Source organism: Narcine bancroftii, chromosome 1 (genome assembly GCF_036971445.1).
Source record: "Narcine bancroftii isolate sNarBan1 chromosome 1, sNarBan1.hap1, whole genome shotgun sequence".
Lineage (NCBI taxonomy): Eukaryota > Metazoa > Chordata > Chondrichthyes > Torpediniformes > Narcinidae > Narcine > Narcine bancroftii.
Window position 1 is genome coordinate 190,932,357 of NC_091469.1, and position 23,102 is coordinate 190,955,458.

The following is a 23,102-nucleotide window of genomic DNA, read 5'->3' on the forward strand; positions in this document are numbered from 1 at the left end:
TTAAAACTCGAAACCGTCATGATCTGGAATGCACAACAGGTGAGATAGTGGATAAAGAATCAATATTACTTGGAAAAACCAGAAGTGATATGCATTTAAAAGGAAAAAATATAAGATGAAGGAAAGCAGCAGCAAAATGGGCAAATTGGACAGTTCTTTCAAAGAAAACTACAGAGGAACAGTACACTAAATAATCAATTTGGGCTGCATGATCTAGTGATATGTTGCAGGCCCTAAAGTTGTCTGCACTGAGAAAAGGTGGAAAGGACACATCATTTCCATGAGACAACAATCTCACAGAAGGCTTTCAAGTACATGCTTGAAATCTGAGACTGAACACATAACATTCTGCTTTCAATTAAATAACTGAAATATCTAGTTTGTGAGTGCAGATTGGAGCAACACATTCACTAGTTCTTACTGTTACCACTAACTTGTGCTGCAAGCTGATGAACTCTCTCTTGCCAGGCACTCCCCTCCTCCTGCAGCTTCTGAGCATACTGATCTCGTTCAACAAGAAGTAACCGGAGTGACTCTGACACCTGCAAAACAACAAAGGTGGAATGTCAGGATGCAGTGCAAGTTGTGCCACCATTTTTCCTCCATTCCAAAATAACAGCTCAAGGCAGCAAAATTTAATTTTTTTAATTCTTTGCTTTCAATATATCATGACCAGGTGATTTAAAAAAAAAAAATCATTTAAACCATATCGTGACCAATTGACTCTTGATATTTTGCCTGAACAATTTGCCATCCATCAACCAAATAGGCTGTAGGTTATTGCCCCGTTTTAAGTTTATTAATTTTCACATTTACACCTATATGCACCTGAATAACTGAATATTGTCAAAGATTGTTGATTTGCTCAAGGATGCAAGGGTCCTGGTCACGGTCCATCCCAAGCAGTATCATAACAGTCTGATTTACAGACTGTTCCTGGGGACGCATCCAGAGCTGCTGGAGGATTGTCAACTTGGTGAAAGACAGCCTTTTGTCTGCCTGAAACTTGTTGAGATGTCAGTGAGTGAATGCTGCCGACTAGCACATTCTTGACTGCAGGAAAATATGCTAGGGTCCTTCTGCTATCTCCCAGACACTGAGGAGCTGAGACTGCAGGGGATGCCCCTCAAACTACAGAGAGGGAGAGGGGAGAATAACTACAAGGGGTCACAGACATGGCCACAGTGTCATGTAGCAAATGAGAAGATGTAACAATGTACAGTAATGGGATGTATATATGAATATGATATTAAGGATGCAAAACAGCTCTGCAGATTTCTTCTGTACGGTTTTATTGTGAATAAAATTTATTTTCGGAAAATAAAATTGAAAAATAGCAAATGATTGGAGTGACTATCTATTCGGACTAGCAAATCCTCCTACAAAATTTGAGTTGATCAGGTTCTGCTCAAATTCTCAAAACTGGTTGCCACCAAATTTCCAAGCTGTTCTAGTTAAGTACTGAATCTCTCTTTCCTCCTGCCTCATTGAGAAAGATTCCATGCACAACCTATAAGAACTTTTCTCACTTTATTTTCTCAGCTGTTTTATACCCCTGGATAACAGGAAAATTACCAAACACTAATCACATAGAAGTCAAGAACTCTATGTGGGAAGGAAAAAGCCCAAATGAGCAATCTTCAATCCTTACTTGCATCAATTGTGCTTCCAATTGATTTTTTTCTTCAAGAACCACGTGCAGTTGCTGATTAACATCTGGCAACTCTGACTGATTGGAGAACTGGAGAAAAAGACAAAATAAAATGATTCTCAATAAAGCATCACAAACTTTGATCCGCATTATAAATATACTGTAATATTCAATACATCCCCAAATAATGTTGATAAATCTTATTTTGTACATAAGAATGCAATGTAAAATTTTGTAGTACAAAAAAAAAACCATTCATTCAGATCAACTAAAACCTTCAGTTAGAACATATTCATGGTGCAATCCAACTCAAAATTGGAAAAATAAATTGCTAGGCAGATCTGGCAGAACACCTCTTTAAGGTCAACAAACACACTGAGTTTGTTACTAACAGTTTGATATTTGTAGAAGATAGAACAATAATTCCAACTTTAAAAACAGTTATGAATAAGGAACATTTTTCAATGCCAAATACTCACATATTAAAGTAACGAGTCAGCAATTTTCAGTATTGAGCAAAGTACTGCAACACATTTAGAAAAGCTGCAACTATTTCACAGGATCAGTATTCATCATTCATTTGGATTTTGTCTTTAGTCCCTTTTGAGGTCTCTTACTGTCCCCAACCTATAAGACTCTGCCTCCCTCATCTTTGAGTCTTGAACCTTCACCATGATATACAAGCCTTATGATTCAATCAGCTTGACCAGAAGAAGGCAAGCCAGATTGAACTAGTTGTCCCACCTGTTGAACCATCAGCTCAGCCATTTCCAATTTCTTGTGCAGATTTTCAATGTCGTTTTTCATAGTGCCATTTTCCAACATCCTAGACCGCAATTGTTCTGAGAGCTCAGAGTTCTGTTGGTTTACCTCTTCACTCATTTTACTGTAAATTGAATACAAATGGTTCATTTTTTTAGTTTAACTTTTTTTTAGAAAACATTTGGTGACTTAAATGTGACACAACTAACACTTGTTTGTAACTCACTTTAGTCTGTATATTTCTTGTTTAAGATTTTCTCTCTCTTTTTCAAGCTCTTTGCTGATCTGTAAAAGAATTTTAATTGACAGCATGAAGCAAATTTTATTATCCAAAATAAAGAGTTGGACTTTCTTATAAAGAACTAGCCATTTACTTTGTCAGAATGTTTCTGTTGGGATGAGATGGATGACAACGTTCGTTCAAGTTCTGCTACTCTTTGTCGTGATGACTGCAACTTGCTACTTAGGTCTTCCACTTCACCTACGAAAAGGAAAAATTGGCATAAGTTAGAATTCAGGCATTCCAAGGAAATGTCATATTTTTACTCAGACAAGGCCTCTGGATAGATTTCATTGGAACTAATTTAATTTTTTTTTTTAAACCAGGCTTTTCCTACAGTTCTTCATAGTCAATGAAGTGGTGGCGTGTTACAAAGATAAATACAACATGAACCCATTAAGAATATTGAGATGAATTACAAATTAACCAAGTTTGTAAAGAATGGCTCAGAACTTACTCACCTGAAAAATAGCAATGCAGCATTTCCTCAACAATGTGCCAAAGTATGATATTTCCATAATTATAATTAAGAACATAAAAGAGTAGCACTAGACCATTCAGACCCTCAATTTTGAGGGTCACATGGCTGATCTATTACATCAGCATCACTGCCTTCACTAATCTCATATCCTCCAACTCCCTTGATTTCCAAAAAATCTCCTGATCTACAATAGCATGACACATGATTCAATATCAAATTATTTCTGATATTCCACTTGATTATAAGAGTCCCAATACAAGTTTTGAATTTGGCATCAAGGGGACCTAAGCAGGCTAAAGCAATTCATAAGATCAAATATATTCCATTATGGACATTAACAGTTCAAAAAATATATGTGGGTCATACATGTGGCACAGTTAGCAGTTAGTACAATGCTATTACACCGCCAAAGACCTGGGTTCAAATCCAGCACTGTAAAAAGTGTTGTGTGAGGAGATAAATTCTCCCCACATCTGTGTGGGTTTCCTCCCACTCTCCAAGCCGTACTGGATCATAGGCTAATTTGGGTGCAATTGGGTGGCACAGGTGTAAATGGCCGGAATCGGCTTCTACCGTGCTATAAGTAAAATGGAAACAAATTTAAAATTTTAAAGAAATATTTTACAGTGCATGCAGCCTTGTTGCACAATTGTTATTAGAATATAGAAAGCATAGTAGCTAAATGGTATATGTAAAAATCACCACAAACAACTTAACAATGACCTCATCGTCCACTGCAGTCATGTTTGTGAGGAATAAATGTTGCATTTACTGAAATTTGCTCTCAAGCAACACAGCTTCTCTCAAATGTCAGCTGCAAGTCCATTATCAAAAGGGTGAATAGTCAGCTCCACAGGCAAAAGTGGAAATCTCAAAACCTTGCCCATCAATAATAAATAGACACTGGTGATGTAGATGCATGCAAGGAGAATGTCAGTCTTGAGTCGAGTGACAATACATGCTGAGAATATAACAAATTTACAGAAACTGGAAGTTTGCAAATAAATGTTGAAAGGCAGAAGAAGACAGTCACATACCAGGTAATTAAACTGAATATAATATAAGAGAGCACACACATAAATCACTAAAATTAGGGATATAGCTCAATAGTATCAGAAAAAAAGCAACAAAAGCAGGAGTTAATTTACAAAGAGCTAGGCAGTGGTTCTCAACCTTTTTTGCTCTAGGCCCCACTTTAATTTTTCAACAAAATGTACGCTCCACCATTAGCAGAAAAAAGTTTGAAAAACATTGAATCCTCCCACTCTCTGCCAATATCCATCCAACCCCTTCACCTCCATGTACACATCCAACCTTCTCTTAAATGACAGAAGGGACCCTGCTGCAACTATCTCATTCGGAAGATCATTCCATTCTGCCACCACTCTCTGAGTGAAGAAGCATCCTCTAATATTTCTCCTAAAGTTTCCTTTTTTTCTGATTTTGGCATCCCTTTCAGGCTGGTGCCTAGGGCAGACCCTTCCCACCGCCCCCCCACCCTACCGCCCCATCAATACACTAGTGCACAAAGATGCATACAAATACAGGTCTCACTCATTACTGAACTGAAAAAGTAAAGGGGTATGGACGAAGACATTTGTTGAGATAATTTGGAAGCCTCATCACCAATGAGATAATTTGGAATGAATGATAATAAGACCGGTCAGTAAAAATATAACTAGAATGTTAACTAAGAATAACAACAGTTAAAATAAGAGAAACAACGGAAGAGCAAAAACACATGTTATGAAAATAAAAAGAACAAAGTGATTTTACTTGAAAGTTACTACAATTATGTTGTACTGACAGTGTTGCCAAGTCACATCTTTCACACCCACATAACGAGTTTACTTTTTCAAACCATCTTTTTAATTATTTCCCAAAATATACTTACACCCCACTAAAATATTCTTAAGATGTTATGTCAAACAAAATAGAAATTTTCTCTTGATGTTAAGAACACTATTCCACTCCCTTATGCATTCAAGTGAGGCAAAACTAATGTGATGGGTGAATAAAAAGAATCATATCTCAATAGCATTAGGAGAGGAAATAGGTTCTGATTGCCAACGTAAAATCAGGTATGCTGGCATGAACTACAACTTTATATAAAAAAAGAGCTTGAAGAAATTATCCATTGCATCCTTCAAAAGAAGAATAGTTACTCATCAACTGAAGTATTTGCAGACTCATTTACCCTAGTTTCAAGTTTAAATTAACCCAGAAAACTTGTTCTGCTAGATATGTTTGCTCTGGCACTGCTTTGCATGAATATTAAGTTTTTTTTTAGTGATGCTATTCTCTACAGCAAAATCTCACACACAGTTAACTTAGCCGTTAGTGCAAAGCTATTACTGCACAGCGACCCAGGTTTGAATCCAGTGGTGTCTTAAGGAGTTTGGATGTTCTCCCTGTATCTGCGTGGGTTTCCTCCAGATGCTCCAGTTTCCTCCCACCCTTCAAAAACATATGGGGGTTTGAGGTTAATTGGGATATTTGGGTGACACAGCATGAAACTGTGTTGTATATTCAAAATTTTTTAAATTAAATGAAAAACATGAGAGTATTTTTAACTTCACGATCACATGATAAAAGCACATTGAAGCCTCTAAACTTGAAAGTGGCCAAGAACAAATGAAGACAAACTAGATAAAGCACAGCAAACTTGAATGTTTTTGTTGAAAATTGTTTTGAAGCATCTGTGATGAGAACAACAGGTTTATACATTGGAGCAAAATGTCCCAAGGCTCAGAGTCTAGGACTGAGTTAAACTACTTTCATCCTTGTAGTGCTGTTAGGCAATGATTTAGGCCTTAGAGCCAGCTAGAATGATGGACTTTCAATACATTTCCAAGTCAGAAGGTGTGAACTGAGAGAGGAACTTGCAGACAAAGTTATCCACATGCATTTGCTGTCTCCATTCCTCTTGGAAATAGATGCAAGAGGTTTCAAAGGTGCCAAAGTGGCCAGGGTAAGAAGCAGTGGAGAAATTTGTCAAGGTGCAGGCACAGTATGCCATTGGTGGAGGGAATGAATGCTTAGAGAGGTTTTTGGAGTGTCATTCAAGCCATTGACATTAACCATCTATTTCCACAATCCCATTGTATTCTCATCATCTCCCTCCAAGATTCGACCACTCACTTGTACACTAATTGCAATTTGCAGTGTCCATTTAACCTACAAACTTGCACATCTTCGGGTTAAGGATGGAAGCTGGAATACACACAGCCACAGGGAGAACATGCAAACTCCCCAAAGACAACTGGAGCTCAGCACTGAGGCTGAATTATTGGAGTTGCAATGCAGCACCTCTACAAATTGTATCAGTATGTCTCCCGGAATAAGCTTTGGAGCCAAGTGAACCTGGCGAAATCTTAACACAATATTGGCAAGCACGTTATTGATGAGCAAGTGCTGCTTGATAAAACTGTTGATGATAGCTTCCAACAAGGTCAACGAAACAAAAACAAAAGACTGAATGGTAGAGAATTTTTTTTTTAAATAATTGAAATAGTATTACCTGATTTAAGCCTTGCTGCCTGCTGAGTATGAACCAAAGCTGTCTGGAGCTCAGATTTTTCAGATACCAAAATTCCAATAGTCTGGATGTGAACCTAAAGACATTAAAATTATTCAATCTTCTTGAGTATTCAATTCTGTAAGCTCAACCATTTTACATTCATTTGCGTATTTACATTATTTACATTCATCACTGACAATGATGGCATTTATTGTCCATCCCTCTGTTGCGCTGATCTGAGAACAGTTACGAGTCAAGTATATTAGTGGGTCTGAAGTAACTTCCCAATTAGGCTGGGTAAGGATGGCAGGCTTCCATCTCTGAAGGATTTTAATATGGTAAATGCATAGTTATTATTAGAGGACACTGTTTTTTTTTAAATATAAAAATCCAGATGACTGTAATTTATTTATTTGATTCTAAATTCTCCAGCATCATCAAGTTACAATCTAGTGAAGAATTATGTTTTGCCATTGGTCACAATATGTAGTTCATATGACTACTTATTTTGAACCAATGCCACTACTGCCACAGGTTTATTCAAGAACACATGGCACAAAGAACATTTTTAAGATATCATGAAATAAATCCAAATATTGTGCAATTTAATTATGCAGTTATTAGACTGCCTTTATAAATTTGGAAAAAATCATCTTTAGATAGAGCAAAGCATGTTGATGATGTCCAGCTAATCTCGCACTTCCCTCTATTTAGGAAACCTCTGGAAAGTAAAAATCATCACTTAATTGTTAATCTTATAAAAGTCTTTCAATAATTTCAATTGAAAGTTCCCCAATTCCTCAGCCGTCTGAGCAAAATGAATTCGACATAATTACGTATTAGTAAATAGCAAATTCAACTGGTCAGTGGCCAAATTATTTGATCTCAACTTTAAAGTCATTCAGACAATAAAAACTGGGATCAACACGGCAGGTAGAAGTAGGAGTGAAAAGAGTTGTAGGGTAAACTGGGCAAGAATTTATTTTGAAATAACAAATGAGATGAAATAAATAAATGTATAAACTCACATATCTTTCATTATTTTTGAAGTGCATTCATTTCAACATTGTCGGAGAATTTCAAAATGTTTGTACCATAAGCAGCAATAATCTAATGTACAGGTATGGTGTAGTTGCTTTCATCAAAGGATAACACTGACAAGGACACTGGAAGTTCTCCCAAGGTATTCTTCCCACACTGCAGCAAAGGGTCTCGTCTTTCGAACAGGACTTCAATCCACTTCTGACTTGGAGGCGAGGCAAATAACTAAACCAAAACAGTCACTCGGGGAACAAAGAGACATACTTGGACCCACAACCTCACCAATCAGTACATGGCTTTGAGGGAGAATTGATCAATAAACTTGTATCCAGAAGAACTTACCTGTAGCTGTTCTCTCATTGACACGTGTTCCTTGAAATACTTCTGCTCAGAATCTTTCTTTTCCTAAGTAAACACAGATACACTTCAAATACAATATCATGTACTACAAAGCAAGCAAACTTCACAGATTTAAAAAAACTAAGTTGCATGTTCAATCCACTTAACATCTCATATGCTGAGCTAGGTAACAAGATTCACAGTATAGAACAGACTACAGCACAGTACAGGCCCTTCGGCCCTCGATGTTGTGCTGACCCATATATTCCTACCAAAAACAAGTACGAAACCCTTTCTACCTCATAACCCTCTATTTTTCTTCCATCCATGTGCCTGTCTCTCTTACCTGCCCCTAATGTTTCAGCTTCCATCTCCATCCCTGGCAAGGCATTCCAGGGACTATGTGGATATCTGTGGAAAAAGATTTACCCCTGATGTCTCCCCTAAACTTCCCTCTGTATATACAGTGCCTTCCCTATTGTTTGGGACAAACTTTTTTTTCAGTTTTAAATTTGCACTCAGACAATTCACATATGATTAAAGTGCATGTTCCAGGATATCCTCCATCAACTTACCAACCAGTGAAGCAAGACTCATTGGTCTGTAATTTCCTGGGCTATCTGTTCTCCCTTTCTTGAATAAAGGAACAACATCCACAACCCTCCAATCCTCCGGAACCTCTCTCGTCCCCATTGCTGATTCAAAGATCATCACTAGAGCCTCAGCAATCTCTTCCCTTGCCTCCCACAGTAGCCTGGGGTACATCTCATCCAGTCCCGGAGACTTATCCAACTTAATGCTTTCCAAAAGTTCCAGCACACATCCTCTCTCTTAATAACTACATGCTCAACCCTTTCAGTCTGCTGGAAGTCATCACTACAATCACCAAGATGCTTTTCCATAGTGAAAACTGAAGTATTCATTAAAACCTCTGCTATTTCCTCTGGTTCCAAATACCCTTTCCAACTGCCACACTTGATAGGTCCTATTTTTTCATGTTTTATCCTCTTGCTCTTCATACTTGTAGAATGCCTTGGGGTTTTTCTTAATCCTGCCCACTAAGGCCTTCTCATGGCTCTTTCTGGCTCTCTTAATTTCCTTTTTAAGCTCCTTCTTCAAACTTGAGCAGATTAGCAGTTTCTATACACCTTAGAATTCATTTTGCTGCTGTCATCGGCAGTTGTATCATCAATGAAGATAAGTGTGCCAGTATCTGTGGCAGCCAAACCTGCCCAGGCCAATAACACCATGTTTCACAGATGAGGCGGTATGCTTTGGAACTTGGGCTGTTCTTTTTAAGTCTCCACACTTTGCTTTTGTTATCATTCAGATACCAGTTAATCTTGGTCTCATCTGTCCACATGACCTTTCTCCAGAATTCTGCAGGTCTTGTAAATACTTATCAGGAATCTGGAATCTGACCATCCAGTTTCTGTGGCTAACTAGCATCTTGCTGTGTAGTCTCTGTATTTCGGTTCATGAAGTCTTCTGCAGACACATCCACAGCTGCCTCCTGCAGAGTGTTTCTGATCTGTCAGTCAGACATTTGGGAATTTTTCTGTCATCAACAGTGGAGGTCTTCCTTGGCCCTTTGTGATTACTGAGCTCACCAGTATGATCTTTCTTCTTAAAGTTTTTCCAAACAGTTGATTTTGGTAATCCTAAGGTTTGAGCGATGTCTCTTACAGTTTTATTCTCGTTTTTCAGCCTCATAATGGGTTACTTGACTTGTATTGGCACAACTCCGTTCCTCATGTTGAAAAATGGCAACTACAGACTCCAAAGGTGATCAAAAGCTTAGAACCAAGCCTAGCTCTCAGATACCTGCACCAATTAAGTAATTACACATACGTGAGTAATCACAAAATCTTGTGAAGCCAAATATCCCAAACATTATGGTGCCTTGAAATGGGGGAAATATGTTTTATAAATGCTGTAATTTCTACATGGTCAATCCAAAATACATACAAATACCCTTGAATAAAATCTGGAATGTACACTCTAATTACATGTGAATTATTTGATTACAAATTTAAAACTCTGGAGCATAGGGGAAGACAAAGGAAAAGAAGTGTATTTGTCCCAAACATTATGGAGAGCACTTTATGTCCTCTGGTGTTTGCATTTCTTGCCCTGGGAAAAAGGCGCTGGTGTCCACCCTGTCTTTGCCTCACAGAATCTTATAGATCTCTATTAAGTCTCTACTCATCCTTTTTTGCTCCAAAGAGAAAAGTCCCAGCTGCAATAACCTTACCTCATAAGACTTATTTTCCAATCCAGGCAACATCCTGGTTATCTCCTCTGCACCCTCTCCTTAGCTTCTACATTCTTCCTATAATGTGGTGACCAGAACTGAACACCGTACTCTTGTGGTCTCACCAGTAATTTGTAGAATTGCAACGTGACCTCTTGATTCTTGATAAAGCCCATAGGCTGACTTAACTATCCTATCAATCTATGTGGCAACCTTGAGAGATGTATGGTTTTGGACCCCAAGGTCCCTTTGTTAATCCACACTCTTAAGTAACTATCGATTAACCCTGTAGTCAGCCTTCTGATTTGACCTTCCAAAATGCATCATTTCACAGTTATCTGGATTGAACTCCATCTGCCACTTTTTGCACAGGTCAGACATTCCCTAGAAGAGATCCCAATGGTCCACAAATCTGAACCCCTGCCTCCTGCATCAACTCTTCAGCCATGAATTCATCTGCCACAACTTCCTATTTCTCCCCTTGCTGGCACGTGGTACATGCAGCAATCCTGAGATTATCACCCTTGAGGTCCTGCTTTTCAACTTCTTTCCTAACTCCCTATATTCCCTCTTCATGATCTCATCCTACTCCTATCTATGTCATTGGTCCCAAAGTGGATAACATCTGGCTGCTCACCCTCCCACCTAAGAATGCTCTGGACTCAGAGATGACCCTGGTACCATCTGAAAGCCTCGACCTCATTCACAGAACCTTTTCTCTGTTCGCCTAGCCAATGAAACCACAATCACCTAGCCCCCTTCCCTTCTGAGCCCAAGGGCCAATCTCTGTGACAGAGACGTGACCACCATGAGTACGGTTCCCTGGTAGATCATTTCCTCCCCCCTCCCCCCATCAAAGTATCCAAAATAGTAGTTATTTTTGATGGAAACAGCCACAGGGGTGCTCTGTACTGACTCCTTGTTCCTCTTCCCTCTCCTAACAGTCACCCAGCTACTTTCTTCCTGACATTTGGGGACGACAGTCTCCCTGAAGCTGCCTCTGCCTCCCCAAATGATCCAGAGTTCATCCAGCTCCATTTCCCTAACTCGGTCTCCAAGGATTTGCAGCTCGATGCACCTCTTACAGGTGTAGTCATCAAGTACAATTGTGCTGTCCCAGATTTCCCACATCCTGCATTCGGAGCATTCCACTGCCCTAGCTGCCATCTCCATTAACTAAAAAAACAAGGAAAACCAGAATTTACAAAATTCTGGGAAAATAGTGGAACTGGGTTTGCAATAAATGATTAAACAGCATCTGATGACTGAATTCATACACTGAACAGAAAGACACAATTTAAGGTTAAACCTGAAATAGAATAAGTTCAATGCTTTCAATACGCATTAAACAAGGTTATTATCAAGAAAGGTCACTATTGAAGCCCATATGTAATTCCCAGGAAGGACCACTGGATGGTAGTCAGGAACTGAAATCACGAAAGTAAGATGAACTATTGCCCAAATTTCCCTGATTGTATTCCCTAACAATTTATTTATTTGCTATTCGTTCTAATGTGTCATGAGTGGAAATTTCGTAATTTCAAGTTGTGCTGCTGTATGCTGCTATCTGGGCGACTTCAATCATGAACTTTTATGGGTTTTTAAATGGGCACAGGTTTACCAACAATTCACCATTAGCAGCAAGTTTCTCCGTTTATGATTTTGTTAAAATATTGAAAATATCAACATATGTACTTTAGAATTTCCTGTTTGATCACTCACTAACAAATATGGGTAAAGCTCAATGCCAAAATTATGTACTTAATTCTGGATGCATCAGTAACAACCGAAAACTGATCGTTATTTTGCTTTTTAATAGCATTTAGAGGCAGGGGAGGTAATGACTTTTATTCTCACATTGAAGTGCAGAGAAAGATGCTTAGGTCGAATTAAGTTGTCAATTTGTCCTTGAATTTCACAGCCAAGAATTGCAAGATTGAGAGTTGCAAAAGTTTACTAAAGTGTGTAATAGCACTGATTTACGACAGCTTACAAACAAATAAAGAATACATGAACTCGTTTCATTCACCACACCATGAAGTCGACTTTCTTCTATTAATTTACTAGAAAAAACATTGCATTCTTCAACTCCCCAAACACCACCCAGTTAAACTCCTTTGACCTTCTCATTGGCTCACCACCACACCGGCAATCCTGACACTCTCAAGTGGATTTAAATTTTTTAATTTTTCCCCAAATGTACTGTTGCTCTGGAAGCGGCCAAATGGAAATAGATCGAAAATACTACTAACTAAACGAGCAACAGACAATGATACAAAGATGAACTAACAGGATGGCTGAAATTTATTGAAGATTGAAAGAGAAAGTAGCAATATATTGCTTTCTGAAAACCCAAGACTGATATCCTGCACTAAAACTGGACTAGCAGGAACTCAAACTGGTCCCTCGCCAAGAATATAATCCAACTTTCTCCTCATGCAGCACGGCAATAGGCCCTTTCAGCCCATGAGCCCGTGCCTCTCAATTACACCTAAATGGCCTACAATCCCGGTACATTTTAAACAGTGGGAGGAAATGGGAGTACCTGGAGGAAACCCCATGCAGACATGAGGATAGCATGCAAACTCCATACAGACAGCGCCAGATTCTAGTTCTTTAAGAGCATTGCGCTAACCACTATGCTAACCCTGCCATCCTTTTTGATATTTTACACCAGACTCTTCAATCGTGGATCAAAACACATCTCACCTGATGGAAGACATGGGGAAAAAGCAGGGGACTAGCATCATTGGGCTAATCAATGTATTGCATCAATTTCACATCAAAATGATTGGAGGGAGGAGAGGAAAAATTACCACATAATCACAAATGTAGAAATTAAAAGTAGTGGCAAAGGCATCAGGGCAAGTCAGCAGCCAACACTTATTAGCAATTAAAAATCAGCAAATTTTTGAGAACATCAATGCTGGTGCGTTACCTTCTCCAGCTGATCACTAAGCTCGTTGTTGTGTTTTTTCTGTGAGGAGAAATCAGATATGAAAGTTACAGTGAACTCTCAAAACTCAAATTCAACTCCTGCATTCCAATGAAAACCTGGAGAAATGCAAGCCAGCAAACTTCAAACCATGTAAAAAGCAGACAAATGATCATGAATAGAACTGACAAGTTCATTAATGTAAAACTGACACATTCTGTTGTAATAGTACGTTACAGTTCACGCACATGCACACACAACCTGCTGAGTTTCTCCAGTAGATTTGTGTACTGCAAACACATATATTGTCAGTTAAATATGACATGTATAACAATTCAAGTTAGAGAGCAGCTTCTAAATCTAGCACCACAATAGTTTCCAGAGAAGAATGCAGTCAAACTCGCACAAACTTACAAATTTCACATGGCACTGCTCACAATATAAGAAGGAAAATACACAGAAATCCTAGTTAAATGTTTCCGGCATTATTCATCCTGTAGAACATCATTTTATGCATCCCATATCAAATTTGAATGTGTTATGGTCTATAATCGGCATAACGAGTAGATCAACTGATTTGGATCAATGTAACAAAGCACTATCTTGCTTCCTTCTGCTGGGCCAAATACTCAAAATTAATTCAGGTTCAAGCATGAATAACACCCCCGCTTTCCAATTCTACTTTACCATGATCAACCATGCTTAAATTTTTTCCCTTCACATGGTGTCTCGAAAGCCAAACACAAGGACTCTACACTATGAAGTTATGGACCATCATTCCGATGCTGTTATAGAGTCCAACTTCTTCTCCTCTTCAATCACTATTTTCCTGCAGTTTCTTCTCCACCTAGAGCTCCCTTTCTTGAGTCCAAGAACCCATTTTCAGTTTACACCATTTGATCATAAACCTATCGTGCATACTTCAGATAGAAGGTGACTGTTAAAAGTGCATCCTATTCTACGATCAGTTTCCATCATGGTTGGCAATTAACCTATAGTTCAGTCAGTCATGCAAAATACAACATTCATGCTATTACAGAAAAATCATAAAACTGAAAACAAAGTTACATGACACTGAGAAGTTGATCAGTTAACATTGCAAACCCAGTAAGGCTCCAGTTTCTGAAAGGCAGTTATTTCCATTTCAATACAAAGACAAATGTAGGAAATGTAGGAAAACAAAGATTGCAAGCTTAAAGTTCAACTCTCTGAACTATGTCATTCACAAAAAAAGTGGCATTCTGATACTGCAAATTAAAAGAAAGGTACAAATGCAGATTGAGGTTTAATTTATCCAAATTGTGCATTCCAAAGGATTTTGATCAGAGCTCTTCAATGTATTATCGAGTCATGCTTTAACATGGTTATATCATTGTGGGGCCATTTAATTCATGAGTGATTGGACTGAATAAATGGCACTCTGAAGGATTTTTAAAAAAATATTCTCTCATGTTTTTTTCAAGTTACCAATTTAACAATTTCAATGAAGATCAGTGGATTATTCCTTGTGCCCTGGTCAAGAGTCATCCTTCATACAAGAATATTAAGCACAGATCTGAGTCACCATCTGTAAACTGCAGCTTGTGAACTTACTACGTCCAAATGGCAGCACTGCCCGAGCTGCTGTAATGACAGCGCTGCTACTGGTGCTGAGCAGGGGAAACAGCATTCCTCCACTGAGTCCAACTACTCAATCACAATGTCAAGGGTCCGTACAGGCTTTATACGGCCTCTTAAAGGAGCTGACAGTGTTTTATTTAAAAAACTGCAACCTCGGGCAACAGCCTCGAGAATCCACACTCTGGGGGCAGCAGTAGACCAATGCAGGCACCAGAAACAGCCCCCCTTCCCCCCCCCAAACATTCAGAATGAGAAGCATAGAATATGACCCTACAGAATGGTGACCATGGCAGCAGAGCAACAAGGGGCTCAGTGGCTGAAGAACTCACACAGGCTGAAGAACTCACACAGGCTGAAGAACTCACACAGGCTGAAGAACTCACACAGGCTGAAGAACTCACACAGGCTGAAGAACTCACACAGGCTGAAGAACTCACACAGGCTGAAGAACTCACACAGGCTGAAGAACTCACACAGGCTGCAGGCTGCTGGGGACTGGCTCATGGAAAACAACTATCAGAATTGGGATTCAAGAGGGTGCTGAGGGCAAAAAGGGTTCCTAAAGACTTCCTTATCGTAATGGAGGTTTGGATCTGAAGCTCAGGTTGCCAAGGGGTGTGTATGGCTGCAGAAGTGCTGGAGGCAAAACCATAGCTACTCAGGGACTCTGAAGGGTCTCTCTTTTGGTTCTTTCTCCCACTTTAAGGGTGCTGGGCAATATTAATGGCAACTCTTTATCTGTCTTACAGCAGATTAAAGAAAGTTTTGTGTAATATTACATTTTCTGTTTTATTACATGACAATAAAAGAATATTGAAATGCATTGTCAAATGTCCTACACAAAACCTCAAAACCAAGAGCTTATAAGACATCTTAAGAAAGGCAGAAACTAAAAATGCACATTTTTCTCTCTGGGTACAAAAGCGAAGGATGACATAAAAATATAGGGCGTGCACCTACCCATGGGTCAAGTTTAACCACTTGCTGATATGACACCACTCAAAACTCACTGAGCATCTGAGACAGGGAAAGCTCAATGACCTCTGCTCAAGCATTTTCTGCAGTTTGCAAAGACACATCCTTTAAAACAAGCTTTGGAAATTGTGCAAAAGCAGGTGCAGTTTAATTTTGTAGCAGATACTGTAATGGTGACTGTGAAATGACATGCCTTTTCAGTTTCACTGGCTCCTTCAGTGTAATTTGATCATAAACATCAAACTTTCAGATCACCTCTCTGGCCTTCCAGCACATTTCCAAGTTTCAAGATGATCATTTCTCCTGCACACACCCCCTCCCAAAAAATATATATATAATTTTTTAAAACACAACTATATTCTTTGATCATTGGTTAATGACCCCAGCATTGCCATGGGACTGTAGTTACCATTCCCAGGAATATGCCACCATTCCACTTGACGCCTTACTCAGACAACCCCAGGTAATGCATCACCATGTCAAGGGGGAGCATAAAACACTTTTTTCTGATTGAAGGGGAAGGGAAATGGAAAAGAAAACATCAACCCAAACTAACATCAGTCTTTATTGACGAACTAGAGCTGAGGCCACACTGGAATTAGGTGCTTTCTTAATTTGGTGTAGAACGTATTGAAAACGAGTTTGGAGCTCAAATTTAAAAGTATACTGATAGCAAATTATAGGAACAGTGCTGACATTTGACATCCTTGTCACAGCTGTGACTCCATCTGGCAACTTAAGGTTTAAACAAATACACATAACAAATGTGCTTTGTCTGTACATTTGAAGACTGTTCAAGTGCAAATTAATAGCTGCAAATAAAAGCAGCAACAGTCTTAAAATGGAAACATGATTCATTTAAGGAATAGAGTCCAATATGGCAAAGATTTGTTCTAGATCCAATTCTGCAATGAAACTGTTCTGCTGAGTCTTGTCAAGCGGGTTGAACATTATATCAAGTCATACAAATAGAGATTTTACAGTTTGAACAGGGATCAGATGTTAAGAAAGCCAAATGTCATGATTGACATGGTATAGCCCTTTGCTCCACAGCCAATTCATTCTGAGCAGCTGCTGGTATAGCCCAACGCTACAGCATTTGGAAAAACATATATCCTGGAAATAATTTATATATTTTTCTTGTGTCGTCTCTCAAGATCAAGGATTCAGTTCTATGGGTTCCAAGGTGGTCAATATGGAACACAAAGACTTTGCCATGACTACAGAAGAAGGTATTGAGTGAGATGAGCAAATAGGTCATTTCAAAGATACCTAATTTCTTCTACTATATACTCTGAGCTTCAGTGTGTACTCAACAATTGGACTGGAGGTTCTCAATTGCCACATCTTCATTTTGAATTGTCATGGGCTTTTAAAAACATCCTCGAATAGTTTCCTGGTAATCTCTAGGCATGATAGGGCTCAGGTAATGTGTCAATTTTCAGTGCGTGCCACTTGACACGCGAACAAGGTGCAATTAGGGGTCTAATCCTAGAGATATTGGCCTGAGAGAAGACACTATCCTACCAGTGGATTTTGAAGATTTTACAGAGAGAAAATTTATGGGATCCTTCCAATGCTTAAAGGTGACTACTGTAGTTAGTCCACATCTTAGATGCACAAAGGAGGATCAGCAGGAAGTAAATATGAGATGGAGACGAAGTTCCAGAAGCAGCCAAATTTTAAAAGGGTGCTTTGTGAAGTAAAAAGTGGGCATGTATGGCGATTGATGCAGCTCCCTGCATTCCTCTTGCATCTAATGTGGTGAAAATCACATCCATTGTACCAGTAGATTGAATGGAATCCACACTGTGACTTGTGCAGTAGCTTTTTAACCATGGGAAGGAGGCAGAAAGACCTTGGAGACATTTTCTATGGCAGACCAATTGGTACATTGGGTTTGTCATGTTTCTTGCACATGGTCATGATTAATCCTTACATATCCTTTATCACAGTTCTGGAAGATAAGGGCACGAATGTCTGAATGAAGTTCAAGTTGTATAACATCAGCAGGTGGTACCTTCTGTTCCTGAGACTTGATTATCTTTCACTTGGTATTTAGTTTGTGGAACACTTCTTGTGTTTCAGAGTGGTTGTTGGGTGGACGTTGTGGAGTGGAATCAAGGGCAATGATGCTTACAAGTTCTTTAAGTGATCCTGCAAATTGATATTAACTACCTCTTTCCTTCACAAGTTCACCTCCATTTTGGCTCCCAACAGAACAGACCAGAGCTGTTTGGATAGCACTGAAGAGAAAATGCATATCATGACTGCGTGCACGAATGCACGCAGTTGAGAGGGATTTGTTTTTCATTAGCGTAGTAATGGCCTCTCATTTAGCATTTTAGAATTAAGCTTTGAACCGATCCAAAGCCTCTATTTTGCAATGCTAACTCACATTTTAACCATGATTACAAATATATGAATGCACCTTTTCAGCGTAGGTATTGGCTTTGAAAAGATGTACTTTGTTTCAAAACCTTCCCAAAAATTCTAACTTAAAGTTTATTCAAAAATCTGGAAAAAAGGCAGGTGGTTCAGTGACTGGTGTGTAACAGGTTGCAACATGCTATTCCATTGCAGCACATTTCAGAATCCGATGAGTTTTAAAAAAAAAATGTTTCCAAACAATTTCTTTGACATTTTTGACTTTGCACAGCATATAATATTAAAAAAAACAGAAACGAAAAATGGAAATGGAAATGCAAGGTGAGGGTTGTGGATGAAAAGATGAAAGGAACAAAAAAGATGAAATTAAAACAGATATATTTCATGCACTGCAGATGATAAACCAAGCAATTTCAAAAGAGGTAATTCATCCAAATGAAATCCTGGTGGCATGACACTTTTGACAAAATACTGACAGAAAATATATAGTATATTATGATTCAAATTCCCATCTTATGTCTCTCTTAATACCATGTAGAGAATGAAGAAAATGCAAATATTTATAATGCAAATTAAACTCTGCTTTCCAGCCTTGACAAATTTAGTTTGATGCTAACTGATCAACTTGTTTTTAAATCATGCTGTTTCAAGAAGCAGAAAAGCACAAAAGTACCTAGATATTATCCATATGCAGCTACGACAAACTCTACATTCCCTTACCAATTCCTCTATCTTTGCACACAATTCTTTATTTGATAAATTGCTGGAGTCAAGGGCTACAGTCAGCTCTTGGTTTCGAGTCTGTGTGCACATGCAGATTCAGAGAGAGAGAGTGGAGGAACAAAAAATGAAAAGATAAATTAATAAAATTGAAGTTATTGTTGGTTTCTACCAGCGCATGCTTAAAAAGCAAATGAAACTGCATCAGTCCATCCATGGAATTTTTTGACAATGTACTGCAGTCAAAAGTTTTTACAATTGAACATGAACTCAGGATTTTTAATTTCATCAAACTCTGTTGCTATCTGTTCAAGAAGATCACAAGCTTGCTGTTATTTATTTTAATTCTGACATTTCCACTTAATTAATCACTCTTTTGTCTAAAAATGATCTGATGCATCTGCCGGCACAAATCAAGCCATTTTGTAAAAAAAACACAAAATACAACTGGGTTTCAAATTAGATTTATTTGAATTGAACAGATTATTTCTCAAATAAAGGTTGACCGAATAGAGAAGCTTTTCAGCACCCTCTCAACCCAAAATATGTTGATTTTGTTCTGAGGGTTGGAAAGGAAACAGATGTGGTAAAGTGAAACAATAGACAATATTTGTAGAAATTATCAGCATCAATAAGTTGAATGAATAAAAAAAAAGATAGGTGACAGATCTAACAAATTTGAAGGGGATATGCGTAATCAAAGGAGCCAATTTTTGAGTAAAATTAATCATCTAAACTCTTCACAAATACATAAACAGGATTTCGGATCCCTGAAGCAAGACAAGAACCCCTGCTTCAAAACTAACAAAAAAATTGAGAATATGCAATGTATTTTTTTTAAACCAAAATCTTTATTATCTGAACAGAACAATTCAATAAAGAACTTTTAGTTCTCAGAAGTGCAACAATATGAGTGGCCATAAATGTTCAATGTCACAAAGGTACCTGATGCAAAACAAGCATTGCAAACATTTTGTGGTGCATGCTTTAATATTGATGGACAAGATCCAGTTTCATTTACTTTTACATTAGCAACAAGCCACAATGGTATGAGATCACTTTATCTATCTGCAAACACATTCACTAAAAATTATACAACAGTCCAGATACTTTCAATCACTGAGAAAAGTGAGCAATTTTCAATGCTGCAGGAACAATATCTGCAATGAAGACAAAAAATAGCAACAGCATGGTTGGTGCAACTAAAGTCTCAAGCCCCCTTTGTCATGGGAACATCGTCCCAGGAATTGACAGTCAATTTACGGATTAAGGGTCCAGTGGAAAAGGGAAACAATCAGCAACCAAATGACATAAAGTCACACCGGGGATTGACGGCCTTAACCCCTACTTACTTCCCTGATATCAGCTGATGCCAGCATGCTGATTAAACCAGTGGAAAAAAAAGGACAAGTTGTATCCCTGGACTATTGTTGAAGATAGACTCTCTTACCCCCAGGCATGACTTGTGGTCAGTGGGAAAGCAGTTTGTGTCCCGATTAGAAGTGACCCAGTGGAAAAAGCAAAAATTACTTCTTTATCCGGGACACTGCATGGTCAATTAACTGGGATGCCAGCAGAAAAAGGACTTAAAATTAGGACAATTGTTGTAGATTGAGATCAAATGTTCTGTGAATTATCATATGTCCATGAATAATAGCGAGCAATTGGTACAAATTGTCAGAAGTGCATTGCTTCAGTAGGAATAACAAAAAAAAAAACTAGAACATAAATAAAATGATGCACAAAAAGAATATATAAGAGGAACCTACCGGCTCATTGACGAGATCACACAGCTCATGCCTATGCACAAGTGGCAACATAGGAGTATGCTATTTAGCCTATCCTGACAGTTCAACCATTCAATATGTCCAATGGGTGATCTGTCACCTTTTACTAGACTTTCCTCATACATCTAGTTAAAAAAAGACTAGTAAATTTAAATCCAACATTAACAATCAACATTTTATGATTTGCTTCTTGGAGATGAGAGCTCCAAATTTTCACTCACTTCAAGGGTTTCGTAAATTCACATCCATTTTAGTCTTTTAAATTCTGACCCTGGACCTAGACTCCATATTTGATGAAACTAGTTTCTCTCCATCAACCTGATGTTATTTGTTTAATATCTTAAAAGTCTTGATCAACCACTTACAAATTTCAAAGAATACAATCCCTAGGATGCATCATCATTCTCTGTAATTTAATCCTTTGAAGCAAACAAGACTGAAAAATCTACACTCTCTCACAGACTAATAGCTCCTTAAGTTCATTGCCCCAAGATACTCACAATTTTCCAGTGCCCCAAGATACCCTCAGCTACATGACATACCCAAACCTCCTTGAAACTCGACTTAATGAGTGCTGAATACTAGAAGCAGCAGTCTGTTCCGTTAAATTATACAACCTCAGCCTGTGCAGCAAATACTTAAGCAAATGTTGTCTGTTCAAAAACTCCATGTCAAAGAAATGTCAAGAACCCCAAACTACCTAAAGTTCTAGTCACAAAAAACTCATTATCTTCCATCCAAAATTGTTCCATGCAGAGGTTAAAAATTCTGAACAGAAATAATCTACAAAACAAAAAAATGTTAAAAGCCCCTCAGCTATGAAATTCCTTGCCAACAAGGGATAGAGCATTACAAATTTAACCTCCTCTCCTGCATTAACACTTTATCCTCAATATAAGAATCCACTTGCATCATCCTACCTCCAATTCCTTTGAGCTGATTGCACAAACTCCACTTTCACCATTCACGTAAGTAGTCTAGAGAGTGAAGGAAAAAGTAATTTCACTCTTTTTAACAAAATTAAATGCTCACTGGGGCATCAAAAGCCTAAACAAATTGCACATTTAAATTGCAATACTGTACAAATCTGAGTCAAGAAAGATGTTAACAGCTGCTTTGGCTTCATCTGATTTCCAATTATGACAATCCACTCGAGAAAAATCAGATGGCATACTCAAGCAAAGCTCAAATTTATCTGAACATCCAAGTGGATGTTTAACTATCCATTAGATTTAGCTATTTAAAACGATTAACTTATACAAAAGTCTACAAATGATGAAATGAAAAATTGAACATTTTGGAGTAACTAGATAAATCAATTATCCATTTTGAAAATACTAAGCTTTTTATTTAAACAGTTATTCACTGGAGCACTGCACAGGTTCAATTATTTTCTTTAGTTCACAGAAAGGGTCACTCTTACTACAAACTGATACATACCAATGTACTTTAATGCACCTTTCAAGAGAGGAATTAACCATCTTTTCCATAATAAATACCAATATGAATGGAGGGGAGTAGCTCTGTGCTGACTCAAGTTACATAAATAATTGATAAGAAATACATTTCTCAGACTCACAGTAACAATCTATGAACTGTAATTTAGACTAGATTGTTACCACACACAGCTATCTTAAATTATGAGATCTACAGCATTAATCAAAAGGTAATTAATTCTATATTTTGAGGTACTGGGCTTTACTTCATTTCAAGACAGAAAAACAGAACAGGAAGATATGAAGGGATGTTTTCCAGCAGTCTGGGGACATAAGTGAATATTCAATAGAATACCATAAATAGCATGGCATGGGGGTGGAAAGAGCTTCTGCAATCAACACAAAAAAGATTAAGAGATGGAAAGGCTGGATTCCAGAGGTGGAATGTGAAATAATCCAGCAGCCAATCACTTTTTTTGCAGTTGGCTCAGGAACTTGAAAGTAGGAATAATGAATAATAAAAAATAATGAAGGAAAAATATGATTTCATTTTTAACAGAAGAATTAGATTTGATAAAAAAAAATAAATTGGCTCCATGGAAACATCCTCACCTGAGTCACCAAGCCATTTAACTGAGCAGACAATTGTCGAAGGCTTTCTGTGGAGGAGACACCCCTAAAGAGAGATAAAACAAAAAGGTCTGTAGAAATTGACAATAATATTAATTCTTACTGCCAGTGACCAGCATCACCACTGTCCTTTTTTACCAAACTGGGTCAGATACAGCAAAAGACAGAAACTACATTGCCTTAATGATAGTCTACTTAAATTACTTCTTCCACTATTAATGCATCTTTACTCAACTGAACACACAATGCTGGAGAAACTCAGCAGGTCAAATAGCGTATTTAC

The 23,102-nt window shown here is 38.1% G+C and overlaps 1 protein-coding gene across 6 annotated transcripts in view; it reads right to left on the reverse strand.

The window, feature by feature from the left end:
• The window catches only part of golga2 (golgin A2), a 115,365-nt gene that overhangs the window by 59,062 nt on the left and 33,201 nt on the right, over positions 1 to 23,102 (reverse strand). For 3 of the 6 annotated variants that reach the window (XM_069885617.1, XM_069885593.1, XM_069885636.1), the window contains 11 exons: positions 22,802 to 22,865; positions 21,674 to 21,730; positions 18,967 to 19,047; positions 13,267 to 13,305; positions 8,078 to 8,140; positions 6,695 to 6,788; positions 2,788 to 2,894; positions 2,640 to 2,698; positions 2,396 to 2,537; positions 1,652 to 1,741; positions 435 to 542 (listed from right to left, as the gene is read on the reverse strand). In XM_069885617.1, the coding sequence (XP_069741718.1) occupies positions 435 to 542; positions 1,652 to 1,741; positions 2,396 to 2,537; positions 2,640 to 2,698; positions 2,788 to 2,894; positions 6,695 to 6,788; positions 8,078 to 8,140; positions 13,267 to 13,305; positions 18,967 to 19,047; positions 21,674 to 21,730; positions 22,802 to 22,865 (904 nt within the window). The remainder of the gene's footprint in view (positions 1 to 434; positions 543 to 1,651; positions 1,742 to 2,395; positions 2,538 to 2,639; positions 2,699 to 2,787; positions 2,895 to 6,694; positions 6,789 to 8,077; positions 8,141 to 13,266; positions 13,306 to 18,966; positions 19,048 to 21,673; positions 21,731 to 22,801; positions 22,866 to 23,102) is intronic. The other 3 variants (XM_069885602.1, XM_069885610.1, XM_069885627.1) reach the window with 3 other exon arrangements.